The sequence below is a fragment of the Trypanosoma brucei genome, chromosome 10, assembly GCF_000210295.1.
Source record: "Trypanosoma brucei gambiense DAL972 chromosome 10, complete sequence".
Lineage (NCBI taxonomy): Eukaryota > Euglenozoa > Kinetoplastea > Trypanosomatida > Trypanosomatidae > Trypanosoma > Trypanosoma brucei.
In genome coordinates, this window is record NC_026743.1 from 1,768,322 (window position 1) to 1,789,167 (window position 20,846).

Sequence of the window (20,846 nt, forward strand, 5' to 3'; positions counted from 1 at the left end):
CCTTATCCTTTTTCGTCTTCGTGAAGCAGAAACGATAACGCAGTTTCGTGGAAACGGTATGAAAAAAAAAGAAATTGCAAGGTCTATAGTGCGTCAGGAGAATCGATGCGTGGGGAAAGTGCGTTATCGTCTCCAAGATTACTTACGTCCCAAAGCTCCTCCCCACTTAAATTGTGGGGCTCGTGGCTGCCATTGGCTCTAGTACCTGCCACCGCCCCAGTCGCAGTGCGCCGACGGGAAACTACCCTTCTAGTGTCTGAAATGTTTGTAAATGCGTGAGAAAAATCATCGTTACCCTGCAGGGCGTCAGGAGTAAATGCAGTGCCTCCATCACCAAAGGCTGTGCTTTCATTCTGCCTCTCTCCCCCAAAGACGTCAGGATACCCTATACTGCCAGGACGCTGCCATTGTTGTACCGTTGCCGCTTGGTTGTCACCTACCGATGCGTCGAAACCCCCCACAGCTCCTGGGGCCAAACCCGCTCTATTGAGAGACAAGTCACTGAGGTTATCGACATTAAAAACATCAGCTAAATTGTCAGCACCACGTCCCATCATCCCTGAGCCAAACGGGGGCACGGTGTCGCCGACACCCTGCACCACAGGAGTCCCATCCGGCCTCAGTGGCTCCGCCTTTTGCAGCCCCGAAGAGCCCCAATGCATCGCGCTTCCTCCCGCATGAGGTTCATCCTCCAACAGAGAGTGCATATTTTTGAACTGCTCTTCCTGGGCGCGGGTGGCGAATAGTCTTCGCATTTCCTCCACCTGTTCGTTGTAGTCGGCTTCTGTCATAAGGGCATAACTTCGCACGATGCGGACTCGTTCCCCTCTCCCAATAGCATCACGAGCCTCCGATATGATCCTCTCCCGTGCCGCGGTATGAATGCTGAGTGCTGCCTTATCTACAGAAAGCCTTATACCAGTCTTTTCCCAGGGTACGTCTGACATTGAAAAAAGGGCTATTGCCGGATCGTGTGATTTATATACCCGTGTGACAAGTCCGATTGTGTATATGATAAGGTTGACAATGGCTGCTCCCATAGCCCACTCGAGCCGGGTTCCGAACAGATGGAACCCATCAAAGCCAGACTCTAGAAGTTTCTCGTTATCTTCCTCGGCGAGCTTAGCCGCACAGAATTCCAAATGGCACTGTAGTAAGACCGAACAGGACCTGACACCGCCACAAGCGCGATGATCGTGACGGTCAAAACGTATGCCAATACATTTAAAATGAGATGCACTGGTACGTGTAGACCAAACAAATGCATATGACGAATATTGGTGGAGTAGCAATACCCACCCGCAACACCGTTGAGGGCCGCCAGGAACTGCACAACTAGAACAGCGCGCATGTGTTGCAGCATAGAAATAATCGCAAAGGGAAGAGACTTAGCGTTGACACCCACCACCACTCCGACACCGTAAATTGACATTATGCCTTCGTACTCGCAGTTACTCATCACCATTTCTAGCGAATCAGAAAGATTCGCGCCGGGAGCGCTGAAGCTGCCATGCATACCTGCCTGCAATCGAACGTCAGCCTCGGTTAGAAGCACGACGTAACTAATGACGAAAATCGCCGCACCCAACTGATAAAGTACCCTCATTACTCGTTCAACCCTCTGTCGAGGGGACGTGGGAAACGGAAAGACGAAAAACATGACAGCTCGCTCAATGTATGCCGAAAGAAGAGCGAAGAAAAAAGGAGGGAGCTGGTTTGGTACAACGCAACTCCTAAGTTTATGAATATGTGTATTTATGTATGTATGGTACGACTTTGCTTCACTAAGGGGAAAACCTGAAGCGTTTGAAAACTCTTGTGTCTCTACTCTACTTTTATCGGAAGTATCGGTGTAAGTTCTCTCTGCGACAACACCTTGGATAAATTCAAATGGAGGAAAAGAGAAAGTTAGAGCAGAATAAGAAGCAATATAAATAGAAAATGCAAAAGCCACCTCATCAAAGCACCTAGCACAACAACGGCGTGAGAGTTACCGGTAAAGGTGTATTAAATAGACACGCTCTCCGCCACGCATCGACATGTACTCCACCACCTGTATTCCCCCGTGTGATCACCTGCGACGCCTCTGCTTAGAGATTCTCCACGAGTTTCCGCTCTCCCATGCGCGCAGAATTGGATTAAGGCGTTCGGCACGTTGCTCTTTCGTTAATTTCCCCTTCCGCGGTTTGCTGTAAAACGCTGGGGCGAGTTCCACAAGCCAACGTGGCTCGATGGCCAGTATCTCACGCATGTACTCGCGGCTTGTTAATTGAACCTCGTTGTACAAGAGATATTTTGGTGGTGTGTCCCGTAAACAGGACGAAGGATGAACATAAACCTCGCGCCGCTCCGCAAGCGTGGCGTAGGCCACGTCCGTGATACGTCTTGCAGCATTGAAAAAGTACCCAGCGGTAATGGCCCGTCGCACCTCCGTAAGTGAGGAGTCGTTATGATGCTCAATGTTTGTATGTCGCTTCCGCAACATTTCGCTAAGTTGGTCACGGGTGTCGCGAGCCTCCATAAGCATGCGGTGTTTTAAGAAGTTCCGCTTACACCAGTTTTCGCTCAGACCGTTGGCCACCCATGCATCGTACACAGCAAGCAGTGTAATGTGGTCACCCTCCGGTTGGTGAAACTGCCGCTTTGCTGCATCTGCCGCCTCGTGTTGATCACGCGGCCGGTAAAATACGCCACGCTTTTGAGCTGCGAGCATAGAGACTATGGTGAGCACGGGCTCGCTGCAACCCAAGTCGACAGCCGTAAGAAGTGTCTTGCTGTGCGAGGGATCAATGGGCAAATGAGCCATACGACCTCCCAGCGGCGTCAGAAGCCCATCCTCATCCAATGCCTCGAGGTAGCGCAACTTTTGTAACGCCGTCACCAGCGTCTCTTGGGGAGGTGGATCCATGAGGTCCAGAGCGAAGAGGTCATTAATTCCCATTGCCTTCAATTGCAGAACTACGTGGAACAAGTTCGAACGCTGAATATCAGGAACGGTGGCAGGGTCCATATCCTGGCGAAACTGAATCTCCGTGTACATACGAAAGCACTTGCCGGGCCCAATACGCCCTGCACGCCCGGCCCGTTGACGCGCTTGTGCTTGCGAGATGGGCATGATTTTGAGTTGCTCCATCCCTGTCTTCGGGTCGAACACATTTTGCTTACTATACCCGCTGTCCACCACGTAAGAAAGGTTACTAATTGTAATGGAAGTTTCTGCGACATTTGTGGCGAGCACGACCTTCCTGCAATGTGGCGGCGTCGGCTCGAAAACGCGTGACTGCACATCTTGTGGCAGTGTCGCAGTTAAGGGGAGGATGAGCATGTCCGGCACCGGGAGGTCACTTAGGCCCCGAAGCCGCTCCATCCAGCGGAAGAGACGGTCACCACCAAACTCAATCTCCTCTTGTCCTGTAAGAAATACAAGGACATCGCCTGGTGGCTCCTCAAGATGTAACTTCATCACAGTTTTTAGAGCACAGTCGAGGTAATCCTCCGTTGGCTCCGCAAGGAAATACGTGTCAACAGGAAAAGTGCGACCTTCGATAAAAAACACATCGTGGACGTTGAAGTACGAACAGAATTTCTCCCTCTCAAGTGTGGCAGAAGTGACAATAACTTTTAGTGTTGGCCGCTTGTGTGTCGCGTTGCGTACAATTGCAAAGAGCAAATCAGTGTTGACCGACCGCTCGTGTGCCTCATCGAGGATGATAACGCTATACCTCTGAAATGAGTCATCAAGAAGGGCTTCACGCAGCAACATACCGTCTGTCATGTACTTTATGCACGTGAGGGAAGATGTGACATCGCGAAACCGGACAGTGTAACCGACTTCCTCACCGAGGCGGCAACCGTACTCCTCGGCCACACGGATTGCAAGTGTCTCCGCCGCCACTCGCCGGGGCTGGGTGCAACAAACAACACCGTTCTTACCGTAACCGTGCTCAACAAGATACTGAGGAATTTGTGTTGTTTTGCCACTGCCAGTTTCTCCCACCAACACAGTTACTGCATGTGCATCAACGTGCTGTAGGAACCGATCACGAAATGCATAAATGGGCAGCGAACGACGCTGCTCTGCAAGGCTCTCAGAGGTTTCCATCATACCGAAGCGGGGCTTCTCCCCGAAACTGTGTTTCATCCACGGTGGAAGCGCAGAACGAGAACCACGGCCAAGTCCGCCCCTATGGAGGTGTTCTTCCGGGCGCTCTAATAATTCCCGATCGAGGAACGTATTGCCCTTGTAGTGGGTTCCATCCTCCTCGTTATTACCCTCCTCATCATCTCCCTCTTCCTTTCTGTCAACAGCATCATTCGGTTCATAGAAACCGCGCGCCTGCTCTGCCAACCGCTGCTGCCGCCGCTCCTTCGCTTGAAGAATCTGCCGCTCCTTGTTACGTTGCTGCTGCGCCAAGGCAGCACGCTTCATGGTATTAGTTTCAATCTCTTCGGCGCTAGCTTGTTGCACGACGCGGCGTGCAATGATGGCTTCTCGCTGTGCCGGTGTGCTCGCCCTCATCAACTGCTCGGACGGCAACAACGCCCGGTAGTTGATGGGTTTGTGTCGCACCAACCCACGCAAGAACAGGGGTTCCTCTTCATTCAGCTCCACCTGCTCCACATCCTCATCATCCGTCTTAACCTGAAGTAATTCCGACTCATCCAGTAACCCGGTGCGTACCAACTGCGCCAACTGCATTTTCTCCTCCGCTCTCACCTTCATCGCCGCTCTGCGCTCCGCGGGGTCCACTGAAAGGTCCTGCAAAGTCCGTTGTCTACCGACGGCGCTGTCGCCTCCCTCGTTTGCATCCCGTCGGGCCTCCTCTTCCTGCAGAATCTTTTGCCTGAGAGTTTCTTCAATTTCCCGCCGTTCCTGCTCCACGATGGCGAGTGCCCCAGCTGCGAGACATTTCGACCAGTCGATGTCACCCAAAAGTGATCGCATTAGGCACGCAAGGTCCTGCAACTGCGAGAGCTGTATGGGTGGCTCATCATTCTCATCTCCATTGATAGCGCTATCAAGCGCGTCAACCAGCGACTTGTTTCTCTCCTCTGCTGAAACTTCCTTCGAGTCATCACTATCCCGTTTTTTTTCATTCGCCTCAGCGAAAAGAGAAACAAGCCCCTCCACGTCATCATAAAGTCCCTCTGCCTCCGCCGCACTCTCCGGCCTACCAAGCACGTGCTCTAGCCTGTGGTACAGCTCATTTTTGCTGTAAATGAGTTGCAATTTCCTCAGCACACATAACTCATCGCTCATTACCTTTTCGCCGCACTTTTTTCCCGGCGCAACCCCCACTACAGGCGAAGCAGCAGCAGCACTGAGGAAGGCAGAGCCACTGGGCAGTTAATGGAGGAAATGGGGAGAAAAGAAAAGAAGAACGCAAGGGGTGTTACAGTTACAGTGATCACGTAATAGAAAAATATGTCATGTATGCAGAGGCACACACGCATATATTATTTATGTAAGGTATGAACCAAAAATACTCGTGGGGAAGTAAAAGCATGGCCTCCCAATGAAGGGGGACACTGCGTAAAGGGAAATTGGAAATCCCAGGCTTAACAGAGGGCGGTTGAATTTAAGATAGAGCCAAAAGAAGAGACAATGGGAAAAAAAAAACAGCGGTACGAACAAGAAACTTTCAAAAAAATAAAATGAAGTTAACGATCAGGTGTGAGGGGAAGTGGGTCACGTCCGGAAAGAAACACACACAATAAACCAGCGATGAGGTAAAAAAGGGGGAAAAGATGAGAAGGGAGTCTATCATCGCTTAACGTTGTCAAAACACCTTGAAGAGAAGGAAATTATAAATAACCGCAAACGCACGCAACAACTCTAGTCACTTCGTCCCATCGCAGTACAATGTAGGCGCAATGGGGTGAGTTGCTACCTTTATTAGCACTAAATGAAGAAATGGCAGGAAAAAAAAACATTATCCATCCTTTTCTTCTTTTCCGTTGTTGATCAATTGTATCCACACAACCACACACACGCACGCTGTTTAACAAGTCCCCCTTTTTTTTTTGCATCTGCACAAGTTCTAACGCTTGTGAAATCAAACCGAGCGTCCAAGCCACTAAAGTGTAAAACAAAAAAAAACATAAATTACCGCTCCTCCACCGACAAACCTATGTAGAGAAAAACATACACGTAGTACTGAATTAAAAGTCTCGAAATCAAAATAAGTAAACAAATAAACAAACATATATTTACTTGCACTTCTTTATATATTGAAAGACAGGAAACTTTACGCACACGACGCTCACTATGCATTTAATTCAAACTGATGGAGCTACTTCCCCTCGGTTTCTTTTCTCCCGCTCAATTCCCTCCACAGCAAGCGTGGGTACTGCCACCGCTGCTGTCATAATCCCTTTTCACTCAGATGATGTACTGTGCACACGAGTGCTGGTATAAGACATATATATTAAAACATAAAAAAAATAATAATAACAACACTGGCAAAGTTGAAGGACGAGTAAAAAAAAGAAAAAAGAAAAAGAAAAATTAAATAGGGAGTGGTACTGGAATAGTGAAATGGGATTACAGAGAAGAGTACAAAAAAAAAACGAAAAGGAGGAAAGAAGATATCCTCTTCCCCCTAGGTGCCCCTTTCTACGTTACCTACGCCCCCAGATACATTCACGCACGGGTAAACCACATCTGAAACTCCTCGCAGCGAACATTTCTGGGCATGTATTTTTCATTCATACAAAACATTACTCGACAAATCACACTCTTGCCAACACAAAACTCTACTCATCATCGTCTTCTATCCGGCGACTCCTGAGGAGAAAAAAGGAATCTCGTCATCATCTCCCGATTACGTCGTAGCGCCATGGGCCCCGACGGCACGTCATCAAATCCCTTCGACGGGCTGCCTCCCTCATGAGCATCGAGGTGTTTGATGAGTGTTCGCCGCCCTGACAACTTCCGCTTTACCTTCTCAAATTTCACAAGACCGTAAGGACTGCGACCCTTATCCATCAGGTTACCAATTTCAATAAATTTAGGAACATCGACAGTCCAAAACATACCAAAGACAGTGTGCTCCGCCTCCCACAGCAATACAGACTTGGTATCGGGGTTGTACGCCTTTATCAGTGCTGCACTGCGGCCAAAACCCACCACGTCATGCGCTATGGCAGTGTCGTAGTTCAGGAGGAGAACTGTGTTATTATTCTCCCGACGTGTGGCATCTCTAAGAATCGAATCGATATTCCCTTCCGTCACATCCTCCATGACCTCCACATGCACAAGCCACTCTTCATCATTGTGTTCATCGATTTGACTGTCACTTGACCCCCTTGTAGAATTGCGAGATTCCAGAAACATGCGGCAAATCTGGGCGAGAAATACTGTATCGATTTGCTTGTTAATCACTGAAAGAGATACATCCACGTCACGCCACGCAAATGCCTGAGTCCCCCGGCGACGTTGACGGTTCATTGTCTGAAGGTACGCCTCGTAAAATATCTCCTCTGGGGAGTAGAAAAATCCAAGCTGGGTGAAGGCGCACGAAAGTGCCTGGAAATGCGGCGATGGGCTAACATGGAAAATGTTCCGTAGAGGCAGCATACGCAACGGTGTTTCTCGAGAATACTCAAGTGGAAACGATGGTGCCGGAAGAGTCGTGCAGTGTGACACTTTAAGGAAGCCACAACGGTGGTGAACGGTGTCCGCATCATGCATGGCCCTGAAGAGAGTGTGGAGGCACACGGACCATGTGCGGAAGTATCGGTTGGGATTCGTATCCATCACCGTTACGCCGCCGGTTGCCTTATTGTAACCAACAACTAGGCCTGTGGAACCAAATGGACGGGAGTCACCGAACACCTCAATTTCATTTGTGTTGAACAACATGACGAGGGCCTTGCCACGGTCCGCCAAGCATTCCTCCATGATTTGTTCAAACTCCTCGACGGTTACACGTGCTTTGTTGCCGTTTCGCCTGTCAGTATGATAGGTCTTTACGCTTACATTAAGACCGACATGCTCCACGTACGTCGTGAGGCAAACAGCCATTGATTCAAGCGTGAAGTAGCGCAGCATCAACGACGATATTTCGAAGGGTAGGGCAACAATAACGTCTTCAAATGTCGTAGGACAGCCCAACTCCATTAAAGTTAGCGCAATCATCGTTGGGCTCAATGGCAATGATGGAAAACACAATGTTCTCATCACCTCCCTTCTCGTCACACCGAGTGCATCTTGGTCCCTTAGTAGAGCGAGGTATCTTTGCACAGTTGGATCCACGCGCCTCAAGGCCCCAACCCGCGGAACCTGCGATTCATGTCCCAAAGGCAGCGAGTCACACCATGTCTCATCATGACTTAATCCCACATGTGTGCTGGCTGCGGTGCGCTTGGAGAATATAAGGTATCCGTTTGAGGTCATAGCCCGATGCAGGCGTTCAAGTGAACAAGTCCAGAGCTTCATGAACTTCTTCGGGTGCGCATCAATAAGCGACACCACCTGTGACTCCTCATCATAACCGGAGAGCACGCACCACTGGGGAGTATTGCTGACGTACAGGACATTGTGCGCAACGTTAGCATTATACATAATCACCATGACGTGCTCCGGGGCGTCAGGATCCTTGTTTGCATTCTTTACGTCGGTGAGAATTGACTCCAGCTCGAACACAGAGATGGTTGGCACCGCGTCTTCTCGAGAGGTGTTTGTGAGAATAGGGTAAATGGAGACATCGTAATTACGCTCCGTAAGGCGGATGTACTCTCGCGCGTATTTGAATACCTCTCCCAACGGCAGCGTGCTGTCGATGAGCACCTCTGCTGGAAACTTCATGGTGCGGACAATATCCGAAACTGGTAGCCCATTACCGTGGCCGTGCGCACTTGCTCTGTCACCTCCGAGAAGGTGCATCGCCCACGCAACTGCGATGATGTGAGGGCTGGTGTGGCCTGAGATGGCAGAGGCATGGGTTCCCATAGATGTCGTGCCAAGTACATTTCCTCCCGCCAGTTCAGGTGAGAACATGGATTGAACTTCGTCGTGGGACATCACCGGCACGCTATCCTTGCGAAAGATACGCATGAAACCACGCGCTCGTTCATTCTCCAACGGTACTGTCATCGCCTTGAAAAGGGCTGCGGCAGGAACTTCAAACAACCTTACGTGCAACTGATCATCAACGATACCTTCTGCGAGGGTAACCATCAGCTCCACTACACACCGCACCTCCACAATAACAGCGTACACTCCATTGTTATTTTTAGAATATTGCCTCTCCTGATCCCTTAATCCAACACGGATAGAGTCTGCGAGGGCGGAGACGTCGTCATCTCCATCCACAAAGTTGTCAACGAATGTTTCCTGCTGGAGAACGTATGGATCATAATTTACAATGCGTACTGCTTGAATCTGCTCTTCACTGTCGTTGGCTATGGCTTTTGTGAACTCGTGCAACTGCATGCACGTCTGCCGATCGCCCACCTCGTTGCGACCAAGTTCCACCTGCCCAACGACGGGCGAGATGTCAAAATGGACAACAGAAAGGCCATACTCGTTCTTGAAGCGATTGTCAACATCAATAAACTCACGGAGAATGTCGCTCATGACCTGTAGTGTCTGGACACCGCTGTGGAGGTAGTGGAGGGGTAAGTGGACAGCAAAAAATATATCTTCCATGGTAACGCACTTTTTGCGATCCCTGCAGCCGCGCGCACCTCCGAGAAGGTAGGAAAGAGCAACTGCAGCAGCACCAAAGTGGCCGCATTCCATAATAGCCTTATGCTCGTAATCCCGCTGCATCTCGTAACTCTTGAAGAATGCCATACGGGCTTTGCGAATTTCTACCACCTGTTGGCGGCTTCTGTGTTGACCTACAAGGGATCCAGTCCTCGATTGCTCCGCATTGTTAATGTTACTCGTGTTGCCTGATTGGTTCGTTCCCCACGACCGCCCGTTGTTTTCGTTGGGCGTTTGGTTCTGTCGCCGTGGGGGCTGGTGCTCGGTACACGACGACTCAGAGCCCCCAGCTGTCGTGCTGAATGAAACCTGCGAGGACCGACACGCTCCGCGCATTGAACCCTCCAATACCTCTTCATTTCCACTGCGCGCGTCTTCTGCACCGCCGTAGTAAACCCGGTCCCTTTCCATTGCACGGCGGCCTGAATTTGACACCTTCTCAAGTGCTGCCAGAGCGGCTTCCCACTTCCTGAGGTGCTCCTCAGTGGAGGCACGGGCATTAATTTGGCCGTTCCCCATCTGTCAGATTTCACCCTAAACCGTTACTATTCTACACCCCGTTTCTGGAAACTCGCTTGATCACTACCTTTAGCCCGTAGTGGTAGAGACACTGCTTCAATAATAAGTTTCGAAGCCACACCCTTTCCTTCTTACTTGAAGACAGCGTACAAGAGTACATATAAATGGAGGTAGACAAATATAGGCATGGTGACATACAAATCAAAAAACTGACCTGTACGAAGCGACGTACAGGAGTAAAGGTGGTGACGGTGAGGGGAGACAACGAAGAGGAGGAAAAACATCAAAAAAAAAAAAATTCTGCCCAACGGTTGAAGCAAACAGATCTCTTAACGTGCACTGCTCCTCTTGTTATAGGCAAAATTGCAGAAATTTTGCTCATGTGTGGCGGGGTTCCGCGCACAGCGCTGTTGAATAACAAGATTTGACGCCGGCGGCACAAATATCACAAGCAAAGCCAAATAGAACCCGTGGGTGTTTTCACGGTCCCCAGAGGGATTTACATCTTTTATTTTTTTTCTTTTTTAAGTCTCCGTTATTGCTAATACTCATCCTTCCCTTTTCTCATTTTTCAACCTAAAAAATTAGAAAAGGAAGCGGGACATCTACGTATTTATTTATTTTTTTTTACAAGTTAAAGAAAAACAAGGAGAACCAAAAGGAGAAAAAAAACAAGAAACAACGACAACGACAACGACAATCGGAGACGCGGCCGTTGTCCACTTCCCATTGTGGGTTACACTAATCGGGGAATAACAACAAAGATTTAGCGAAAGAAGAAAAATGTGTGTTTTTCCATCAGCAAACAAAAACAGAAATCAGCCCACAGGAGGAGGCCGCGTATAGCGTTCCCCTCACTCCTTTCCCTCTCGTTTATTTTGCATTTTCATTTCTTTTCACTTTCTAAACAAGGGAGGAACAGCGCCGAGAAGGTGGAGAGACCACAACAAACAAAAAAAGAAAAAAAGACGAATGTGGGCCTTTGAAGAATGGAACTAAACCCGTTACCAATTGTTTTTTTTCTTTCCTCTTCCTCTCTCCTCTTTGTCTTCCGCATAGCTTGAATTATTATTATTATTGTTATATATATATCGCCCCCTATATTCTTTTCTCTCCACTTCTTCTTCCTTTTGCTTTTCTTTCGGTAATGTTGTGTCACGTGGCCCAAAGGGAGCGTATGGAAGGGAAGGGAGAAGCCTAAATCAAAATGTCAAGCGGTTGAGCGTAGAGCAAAAGTTGTCACATGACATCATGACGAAACAACGAAGGAAACAATAACGTTACTAGTGACAAAAGTGGGTGAGCCAAAAGAAGACAAGGAGGAGGAGGAGGAGGAAGAACCCAAAGAAGGTAGACAAGTATAATTTAAAAAAAAGCGAGAGAAAAAAAAAAGAGAAGAGAAAAGAAAAGAAAAAAGAAGAGAGGCGCATGGCATATAAAATACCTGCAGTATCCCGCCCCCGCCCCACTCACACACACACACACACACCACGTGTTTTTAAAGCATTCCCTTCATTACAACTACTGTTTATATCTCCTTTTTATTTACCCACACCCTTCACCACAAACAATTGCGCGCCCCTCGCCTTTTTTACTCACAGCTCCCGTTCAACATCAAGCGCCCATCCCACAAATAAAGAGAGAGAGAGAGAGAGAGAGGGAGAGAGAAAAAGGGGGAAAGAAAAAGGGTAGAAAACACACACAAACATTAGCATATGAATGCATCATTATAAACGCCTCCATCATCGCCTGGAAACTTCAGCATTCACAGGCTTCCATGAACAAATCGGCAACACCCGAACAGCACACATGAACGTCCAGTTTCTCTTTTTTTTAGCATCTCTCCTCCCTCACCCCTTTTTTTTCTTCTACGCATCCACTTGCATATAAAAATATAAATATACACGAGTTTTATACCTTGCAGCTTCCCAGCTCCCTCTTTTTTTTTTTATTTGTTCTTTAGACCATCTTCGGTGGGGGGGGGGCTTTTCTTTTGGCTGTAGTGGCGCCGTTGCCCCGCTAATCCGCACACCTTCAGGTTGTTTGTAGCTCATTTATTTACTTTATTTTTACATTTCGTTCTTAGCGTTTGTTATTTTGTTTTTTTTGTATATAAAACCGAGAAGAAAAGAGCCAACTAGACCAAAACGAAGCAAAAAAAAAAGGAGGAGGAATGTGAACTCCGTTTGTTTTCTTTCGGTTTGTTTCTTCTAATTGTTTTATTTTCTCTTGAATTCGCATCAAGTTAGAAATACAGGTTAATTACAAAAAAAAAACCGGAACAAACCAAACGGAGAGGGGGAAAAGGCCACTAGAAGTGAGCTTCATGGGGGAGAGAAAGAAGGGGAGAGGCCAACAAAAAACGAAGCGAAAAAAAAAAATGTTGATGAGAACCCCTAACCGTACTTTTGTTATTATTATTATTTTATTTTATTTTTTTCCCACCCCTTCCAGTCTTCCCCCCTGTCCCTTTCCTCTTCCTCCTCCAAAAAGTAATCAAACCATCACTGTGGTTCTCATCGCTTTTTGCATTTCCCATCATTGGGATCCACTAAACCCAACATAACATTTGATAAAATGGAAGCTCCCGAGTTGCTGCTTTTGGAATCATTGCGGTTACGGCGTCCCGGCATGCATTGGCGTTGAAGTTCGTTGATTTCCTTCTCAATGGGTTCAGTGATGGCGGCAATATCTTCCAATTCCTTCTGTAACCTTTCCACCTCTTTTGTCGCTTGTGCAATTTCATCCCCATTGCGTTTTTTGAGGGTCTCCAACTGTTGGTGGAGCTCCGCCACAGTCGACATCGCTCTCCGGTGGGGAAAAAAAATTTGAAAAAAAAAAAAAGATCCTTTCAAATGTGAATATACGCACAACCGGTGCTGGTACCGTTGTGGTGAAGAAAATAAAAAAAGGGAAGACGAGAAAATGGAAATTGTAACAAAACGAAGGAAAGAAAACCTGATGGCTCGAATACTTTCAAAGCAACTAGACGGTCACACGAAGGAGTTATGCATGCCTTCACTTCGAGTATACACACACAAACACACACACACACACAAAATAAAAAAAAAAAGAAACGAGAGCGAAAAACGCAGGGACAAATTCAGAGGGAAAGTTAAGAGATGAACTTCAACTGATCGTGCGACGTGCAACGGATATCGACTGCTGCTTCAAAATAATAAAAAAAATAAAAATAACGGGATGTTACATTAGGCATGCGCACAAGAGAATGAGGAAGTCACCAAAACACCTCTTTAAAGTTGTTGAACGCATACAAGGGAGGGAAATCACGTTTGCACAAATGTGCTGCTTTCTTCCACCATTCGCGTTGAAATCTCGCAGTGTTTACTTGCGTTAGGAGCTACAAATTAAATGGAACGCCCATTTGTAAGACATCTAACGCCCAGAAACACTGCTTTGAGTAGTGCCCACAGTAATACGCCCACGTACAGCGTGTGTGGAAAGGGGGGAATGGGAGAGAGAGAGAGAGAGAACAAAAAGGAGAGAAAAGAAAAAAGGGAGTTGCGGCCGGCCCGGGGAGCTCCAGTGAGATTCAGAGAATTCAGTGGGTGCCGTAGTCACATCGGTGAGTTAAACGCATGTCATCTCACGCCGCTTTGGTGGTGCCACTCCTATCCCAACATGAATTCAACATGCGTACGAAGCACACCGCGTAGCAGACGTTTGGGTTAGGGTTAGGGCTAGGGTTAGGGGACAGAAACTCATCAGAATATTACCAAATAGGAGGATCTGTATCCACATGAACTCATATATTCGTGTAAAAATGGAAAGGGTAAGAGGAGGGGAATAAATTAAGTGGTTATCGCAATCACGAAGGAAAGGCGGGCTCAGCTGAAAATAATCTCGGGTTGATGTACTAAGCAACCGCCAGTATTGTAAGGTAACAAGCGGTACCGGAAATACAACCCTTGTCTGCCATTACCACCACCGCAACCGTAAAGAACGGCACCTATACACACATGCCCAACCACGCGTATTCACATATACAGATGCGTACGGTTAAAGGGGCAATTACGAACCTCATCGAAACAAAAGGAATGTGAGGGCCGACGAATTTGTACATGGTGACTAAACATTAACCGCAGCGGCTACAATATTGCCGTCATCTGAGTTTTATTACCATAGTCCCTGTCTTACCTGACACTTAAATAACTTAGCTTCACTCCCGACTTTTGAATCATCGGAGGAGACGTGTCGTTCTAAAAAACAACGATGGAGAAAAGAACGTCTAGAGCTCTTGCGTTAAAGCAGGCAGAAACATTACAAGCGATCCTTTTCTAAGAAAAGTATTTTCTGGAAGTAATGTGAGAGAGCAGGTAATACAAGTTCAAGAAAAGATGACAAGCACCCTCGAATATTGTCCAAGAGAAGCTTAAGGTATGTCAACAGGCGTGGATGGCGTATCTCCTTCTTTCGCACAGCAACTAACGTAGCCCAGCAACCGATCCGAGGACGCAGGAGCTGCCCATGTGGAAAAGAAGCGAAACGTAACAAAACAAGAAAAAGCGAAGTGCTTGGTGCAGAGTAAGAATAAAAACAAAAAAAATAAATGATAATCAAATGCATGTGGCCAAACAGGACGTCCACAATGTGTCAACAAATTGACATCAAACCTCCACTTCAGCGAAGAAGTACCAACAACAACTAGTTTTTCTGACAGTCGTACGCCTTCCAGCACGCACCGCAGTAAAGACCATCATCCGCAGATTTGTCGGATGCCTCCCACAGATCAGTGCCCGATGCACCGCATTCGCTACACGTCCCTTGACCTGCATGATTCCCACGCCGTACAGCATTCTTCCGTTTTTTTGAACCCTTGGACTTTTTGCGCTGCACAGTCTCAGCACATCGGGTCTCCACCACAACCGGCGACTGCACTGTGATATTTTCCTCACTACCGGAAACTAAAAGGTCGTCAAGTAAAGTGCCATTCCGTACAATTGATGGGATGGCATCCGCAACCCTCTCTAAGATCTCCTCCCGCGTCGTGCATCCCCGCGCCCGCGCGGCGGATACAGCTTCAGCGTGCATCAGAAAATTGTCGCGATCCTCCGCGGTTCGAAAGGCCCTCCCGCGTGCCAAAAAGTACACGCCAAGTAAACCAGCAGGAATATTAGCATCGGATACGCCGAGCGGACCCGCTACCAACAATGCGTCATCGATGCTATGCATTTTTGAGCAGAGTAGGTGCCGCCGCGGTGCTTCACAGCTCTCCACATGGTCAGGGGGTTCTCCTTCTTGATTATTTGTTACTCCTTCAGCATCATCATCCCCCTCTTTGCTTTTATTGTTGAGAGTGGAGGCCATGTCAAGTAAGGTCTCCCAATTGTGGCTTGCTTCGTAGATAGCAACACAGTCTGCGCCTGCGCTATCTATCAACAACTGCCGTAACGCCGAAACAGTCACCGGTCGCAAATTGCGTAACTCCCCCTGCACAGAAAGCCGGGTCACGTAGGCAGGCATCGTTTCCTCTGCAAACTTCTGCTCGTCAACGAGCAGCTGCTGAGGTCTGCCTGCTACAATTGACGCCAGCGCACGCATAAACTGCACCTTCACAAAGGAAGCTTTGTCAGGGGATAGGTGACGGCCGAGGTTAAAGTTATCTTCGTACGGATCATCAATGCACAGACGGTACCAGACGCGATCGCGAAGGGGGCCGCACTTCACTTCATTAGCCTCCACCCAGCCAAGGGAATCAGGTGTTACCGGCGGCCCCCCTCCAGGGACCCGTAGCGTCACCACAACTTTGTCCCACCGAATCCTTGTATAGTACAAAAAAAACAAGGGAATCAAACCACCAAGCGCACCCCGCAACATCGTGAGTTCTGGAGACTTTAAAACATCACTAGGCCGTTCACCACCATCCCCATCATCGCGCAAAAGGGGTAAGTACGACATTTTCTGTTGTGACAAGTCTGGAATAGGCTCCACATCAGCCGGTCTAACGAACTTTACGAGCCCGTTCTCCAACAAGAAGTGCACCCACAAAATGGACACAGCGTAGGAAGTAAGATACCCATTCTTTGCATTGTTTATACCATACAACTTGCTCCATTTCTTCAGAAACAAATAACCAGTCCGTACAAAAGGATCCTGTTGAAAATACTTGCGAAGAAACAAGCTATTTCTCACTCCTTGTGCTCTACAACTTAAATCGAAGTCAAGTGAAAACATTTCAGGCAATTGTGAGCCAGTCTTCCATGAAACTTCCATGTCGCGTGGTCCACACATGGCCGAATTGCAGAAGAACTTTACTGCCTTCAAACTATCCTTAAAGTGAAACGTTAGCGTATCACTGTCTTTTCGCTCAACCGTAGAGCTAATGGCCGCCTCGACTAACATGCGGGGCGGAGAAGAAAACTCCTTACTGTTCGACCACACAACGCTGTACGTGTCGTCCTCACCATGTGAACGCAGTGGGACCCGAACCTTTTGAACACGCCGCACAACAGGGACGCGGGTCCGCACAAGGGGCTCCAGCTCTCCAAAAAAGAAACCCGCCTTCCTCAGCGCCGCGGTGAGCCGAAGTATAACTTTTTTCTCGTCCTCGGGTGGCCATTTACCCTTCTTCATATCCTGCAGACCAATTGCGGTGAAATCAGCATCACTCACCCCGTCCCAACAACCACACGACACGCAACTTCCAAAAGGAAATAACACTAAGTTGCGAACAAAACAAGAAATGACTTGGCTCATTTGAGAGAACGCACGCTCAATTACATCGAACGTCTTCCTGCCCATGTCAAGGGCTGCCGCGCTTTCCAACACAAAATTGCCACACGAGACAATGTGTCCAGAAGGAATGCATCCATAATGGAGCAGATTATCTTTACTCGCTAGAATCTCTCTGCACCAGAGAGAGAGCGCGGCATGGTGCACCTGAAAGTGTTCTTGGATTTGCTCCTCATCCCGGCTTTCTATCATTTTTGCACAAAGGTCACAACGGACACTCTGAGAGTTCCGACTCGTCAATTTTTCTTTTATTTGTTTTGTTGCGCCGTCTCCCTCACTATGTACGAGACAACCATCCAATAACTTCTGCTCTGCTTCCTTCCACTCTTCATGGACACCACTGCTGTACACCACACCCGAAACTACAGTCGGAGCTACAGGCACCGATGTGAACATGCAAGCTAAGGTACTTCTCGACCTTTGCGTTGGGCAGCTATCACCCGACAGAGAAGAAAAAAAAAATACAACGAATTATAAAAATTACTTTGATGAAAGAGCGGAAAAAAAAAAAAAGAGCACGGCATGAGGCGAATTGAGGGAGCTTTCAAGAACACGTGGTATCGTTTAAAAAAAAAATCATATCCTGGTAAATGGACTATGATACACAATTGAGTACAGATACAAAGGTGGTACATATACCTATCTTTCCCACTTAAAATCATTTCTTCCTTGCTTGCCACCACCAAAAGGCAAAACAAAGAGGCAACAGTAAACCACCTCCATCTTATTATAATCCACTTGCCCTGTGCCCTACTCAGCACCCCTTTAGGGATCACAGCAATAAGTGGTTGCGGATCACCTCCCTTCTCATGTACAGTCACATATCACACACATATACACACATACATACATACATTTGCATAATGAGATTCAATGATGCACGATCGCACAAAACTACACGGAATAAAGGAATATCCACAGTATGGAGAAAAATTAGTAGTAAACAGTAGCAGCGCCAGAGGTGGTACCGTTAGTAGCGGTCATGGAAAAAAAAAGACCCTGGAAAATGAGAAAAGAAGGGGGAAAAAATAGGTTAAAACACTTCAGAAAAAAATAGAATGTGGAACAAAGAAACAAAACCGCGAAGGCTAAAGACAAAATAACCAAGAAAATAATAAAAGACAGGGAAACGGGAAAATGTGAGCGCTGAAGTGAAAACAAAGCGCACAACAAAGGCCAACGGAAGTTGTTGTTGAAATGCCATGCGTCCCCACTTTCCCCTTTCACCAGCTACAACCCATGCACAAACACCTCTCCATCCTCCCTCCTTCCGCACACATGGTCGATTTCGCAAAAACAGAGGGAACTTTTCCTTCAAGCTGTACTTGCGATAATTTTCCTCGGTGGGACGACGGAGGCACTGCTTTTGTTTGCCTCAGCTCCCGCACCGCACGTGGGAGGAGCGTCCAGCGCTATGCACGGCCGAAGTTTCTTCCCCTTAAAACCGGTAGCGGTGTCGGCAATGAGCCCCTGATATTCACCATTGACATAAAGCTGGACGGCGCCCTCGTCGGTATTAACAAGAAACCCAAAGCGCGCGCCTGCCGAGGGAACTAACAACCGCCATAAACTCCTGACCTCCACACCATTCACCTCAACGGCGCATGTCAGGCAGTTAAAGAGGCAGCAATTAGCTTCGGACAGCCGGCTATTTAAAGAGCTGCTCGGCTGCGCTGCACGCAGCTCAACGTCCCCCAAGTTAACATTCGAAAGAAATGCATCTTCCGTACACACACCGACTTTGCACCTCGTATCGCTTGTTTGGATCTCATAGAAATACTTCCCATGTCCTGCGGGCATCTCTAAACCTCCAATGGCAGGTTGATATGATCCTAAACAACCAGAATGATACACGTGTGGACCGTCTAAAGTGTACGCCGGACCAGCGCGGACCCACTCAAACGTAACGCTATTGATTGAGTCCATACCGAAATTCTCAACTACCTTTATTCCCTCCGGTAATGCACCCCACCTTTTCCCTTCGTTTCTTCGCACTTCCTCACCAACCACTTAATCAAATTCAGAGAGGGTAAGCGACCAACAACCTCCACGTCTTCACTCGCGGAGACACAACGGCCTTTCAACTTTGCATTCAGACATGCCACAAAAAATAAGGGAGATACAAGGAGGAAAGAAGTAAGATGAATAAGTTATGTGAATGCATTTGGCAAGCATTGGATATGGGCCTGCGCGAGGGTCGACAGCAACAACAACAACGATGTCCAGCCACGTTCCTTTTCGACCATTTGGTCTTGAATTAAATAATAAATTGAAACAATAAAAACGAAAAAAAACATGAAGGAAGTGAGAAACCTAGGATACGAGACGACGAGAATACCAGGCAGCTGTCCGCCGCATCGTCACTTACTTCTTCTTTGTCTGCATCTTGCCCTTCGCCTTGCCACGAATCTTCTTGTTTCGGTTGCGGCGTTCCTTCACTGACTTACGAGCCGGAAGCTTCTTCTTACCCATACCCAGGCGAGCCTTACGGTAGTTGGGCTCAATGCGCTTCATGGCAGCAAGGTCATCATAGATAAGACCGAAACCAGTCGTTTTCCCGCCACCGAATTTCGTCTTGAAGCCAAAGACGGAAATTTGGTTCTCGTCAGCGACCTTGTAGAGCGACGCGAGGCGGTTGCGAATGAGTTTCGCGGGAACAGTGCCGCACCACCCGGGGTGGTTCACCTCAACAACGAATTGCTTGCGGTTCAGCAGTTTGTTCACCTTGAACTGCGAGGTTCGCACCGTCACCTCTGCCTTCTTCTTCTGGAAGACCATCGTTACCCACTACCTTGGTTGAAGACAGGCGGCCAAATGTGCGATAAAAATATTTTATGAAGAAATGGTGAAAAGCGTTGGGGAAAAGAACAAGGTTGAGTAAACCGTGATATTGGGGGGAAAGGAGCTCCAACGCGGTCGCTCTCCAAGGCTTCTTACGCACCACATTGCGCACGCGTCACAGGGCTCGACAGCCCATCACGCAAAGTGCACCAAGGGGAGGGAGCTGAGCCCAACCGCAGAAATAGAAATATGATAAAATTAAAAGAAAAATATACGAAAAAAGCCTTGCATCCAAGGAGTGTATGGTCTGTCCGCCGCATCGTCACTTACTTCTTCTTTGTCTGCATCTTGCCCTTCGCCTTGCCACGAATCTTCTTGTTTCGGTTGCGGCGTTCCTTCACTGACTTACGAGCCGGAAGCTTCTTCTTACCCATACCCAGGCGAGCCTTACGGTAGTTGGGCTCAATGCGCTTCATGGCAGCAAGGTCATCATAGATAAGACCGAAACCAGTCGTTTTCCCGCCACCGAATTTCGTCTTGAAGCCAAAGACGGAAATTTGGTTCTCGTCAGCGACCTTGTAGAGCGACGCGAGGCGGTTGCGAATGAGTTTCGCGGGAACAGTGCCGCACCACCCGGGGTGGTTCACCTCAACAACGAATTGCTTGCGGTTCAGCAGTTTGTTCACCTTGAACTGCGAGGTTCGCACCGTCACCTCTGCCTTCTTCTTCTGGAAGACCATCACTGCTATCCTGAACTGGGGGAGGTTTCGGCAAACATTGAAATATCAGAGTCGATATTCAAAGGGGGATAAAATCACAGATACATAAGAAACACCAACGATTAGTTAGCGACAATCATAATAGTTAGTAGGGCACATTACCAAAACAGAAAGAGGGGTCTAAAACAAACCGGTGGGAGAACTCGATTGAACATCGATAGTTTTCCTTGTTCGCATTCACTTCCATTTCTCTATCCATATTGTATTTCGTTTTCATAGTTCTAAACCGTCACACATTAACAATATTGTTTTTGTTTTCTACTGTTACATCTTGGTAAGCACAGACTTGTGTGCATAATCAT

At 47.9% G+C, this 20,846-nt stretch overlaps 10 protein-coding genes across 10 annotated transcripts; 1 reads left to right on the plus strand and 9 right to left on the minus strand.

Moving 5' to 3' along the window:
- Window positions 1-83: 83 nt before the first annotated feature.
- Window positions 84-1,660, minus strand: TbgDal_X8920 (hypothetical protein, conserved; the record flags this gene model as incomplete). Its single annotated transcript, XM_011779763.1, is given in 2 exon segments — window positions 84-1,142; window positions 1,142-1,660. Coding segments are annotated over 2 exon segments (1,578 nt in total).
- A 411-nt stretch (window positions 1,661-2,071) lies between these two features.
- On the minus strand, window positions 2,072-5,260 carry TbgDal_X8930 (RNA helicase, putative; the record flags this gene model as incomplete). Its single annotated transcript, XM_011779764.1, has 1 exon — window positions 2,072-5,260. The coding sequence occupies one exon, from the start codon at window positions 5,258-5,260 to the stop codon at window positions 2,072-2,074; it is 3,189 nt and encodes a 1,062-aa protein (XP_011778066.1).
- Window positions 5,261-6,763: 1,503 nt separating this feature from the next.
- TbgDal_X8940 (hypothetical protein, conserved) lies at window positions 6,764-10,231 on the minus strand (the record flags this gene model as incomplete). Its single annotated transcript, XM_011779765.1, has 1 exon — window positions 6,764-10,231. One exon carries the CDS (start codon window positions 10,229-10,231, stop codon window positions 6,764-6,766), a length of 3,468 nt encoding a protein of 1,155 aa, XP_011778067.1.
- A 2,516-nt stretch (window positions 10,232-12,747) lies between these two features.
- Window positions 12,748-13,035, minus strand: TbgDal_X8950 (hypothetical protein, conserved; the record flags this gene model as incomplete). Its single annotated transcript, XM_011779766.1, has 1 exon — window positions 12,748-13,035. One exon carries the CDS (start codon window positions 13,033-13,035, stop codon window positions 12,748-12,750), a length of 288 nt encoding a protein of 95 aa, XP_011778068.1.
- A 568-nt stretch (window positions 13,036-13,603) lies between these two features.
- TbgDal_X8960 (hypothetical protein, unlikely) lies at window positions 13,604-13,924 on the plus strand (the record flags this gene model as incomplete). Its single annotated transcript, XM_011779767.1, has 1 exon — window positions 13,604-13,924. One exon carries the CDS (start codon window positions 13,604-13,606, stop codon window positions 13,922-13,924), a length of 321 nt encoding a protein of 106 aa, XP_011778069.1.
- Window positions 13,925-14,512: 588 nt separating this feature from the next.
- On the minus strand, window positions 14,513-14,818 carry TbgDal_X8970 (hypothetical protein, unlikely; the record flags this gene model as incomplete). Its single annotated transcript, XM_011779768.1, has 1 exon — window positions 14,513-14,818. The coding sequence occupies one exon, from the start codon at window positions 14,816-14,818 to the stop codon at window positions 14,513-14,515; it is 306 nt and encodes a 101-aa protein (XP_011778070.1).
- A 78-nt stretch (window positions 14,819-14,896) lies between these two features.
- On the minus strand, window positions 14,897-17,380 carry TbgDal_X8980 (terminal uridylyltransferase 3, putative; the record flags this gene model as incomplete). Its single annotated transcript, XM_011779769.1, has 1 exon — window positions 14,897-17,380. The coding sequence occupies one exon, from the start codon at window positions 17,378-17,380 to the stop codon at window positions 14,897-14,899; it is 2,484 nt and encodes an 827-aa protein (XP_011778071.1).
- A 918-nt stretch (window positions 17,381-18,298) lies between these two features.
- TbgDal_X8990 (hypothetical protein, conserved) lies at window positions 18,299-18,910 on the minus strand (the record flags this gene model as incomplete). The annotated part of the gene is made up of 1 exon (XM_011779770.1): window positions 18,299-18,910. One exon carries the CDS (start codon window positions 18,908-18,910, stop codon window positions 18,299-18,301), a length of 612 nt encoding a protein of 203 aa, XP_011778072.1.
- Window positions 18,911-19,348: 438 nt separating this feature from the next.
- TbgDal_X9000 (40S ribosomal protein S24E, putative) lies at window positions 19,349-19,762 on the minus strand (the record flags this gene model as incomplete). The annotated part of the gene is made up of 1 exon (XM_011779771.1): window positions 19,349-19,762. The coding sequence occupies one exon, from the start codon at window positions 19,760-19,762 to the stop codon at window positions 19,349-19,351; it is 414 nt and encodes a 137-aa protein (XP_011778073.1).
- A 329-nt stretch (window positions 19,763-20,091) lies between these two features.
- TbgDal_X9010 (40S ribosomal protein S24E, putative) lies at window positions 20,092-20,505 on the minus strand (the record flags this gene model as incomplete). Its single annotated transcript, XM_011779772.1, has 1 exon — window positions 20,092-20,505. The coding sequence occupies one exon, from the start codon at window positions 20,503-20,505 to the stop codon at window positions 20,092-20,094; it is 414 nt and encodes a 137-aa protein (XP_011778074.1).
- Between the last annotated feature and the right edge of the window lie 341 nt (window positions 20,506-20,846).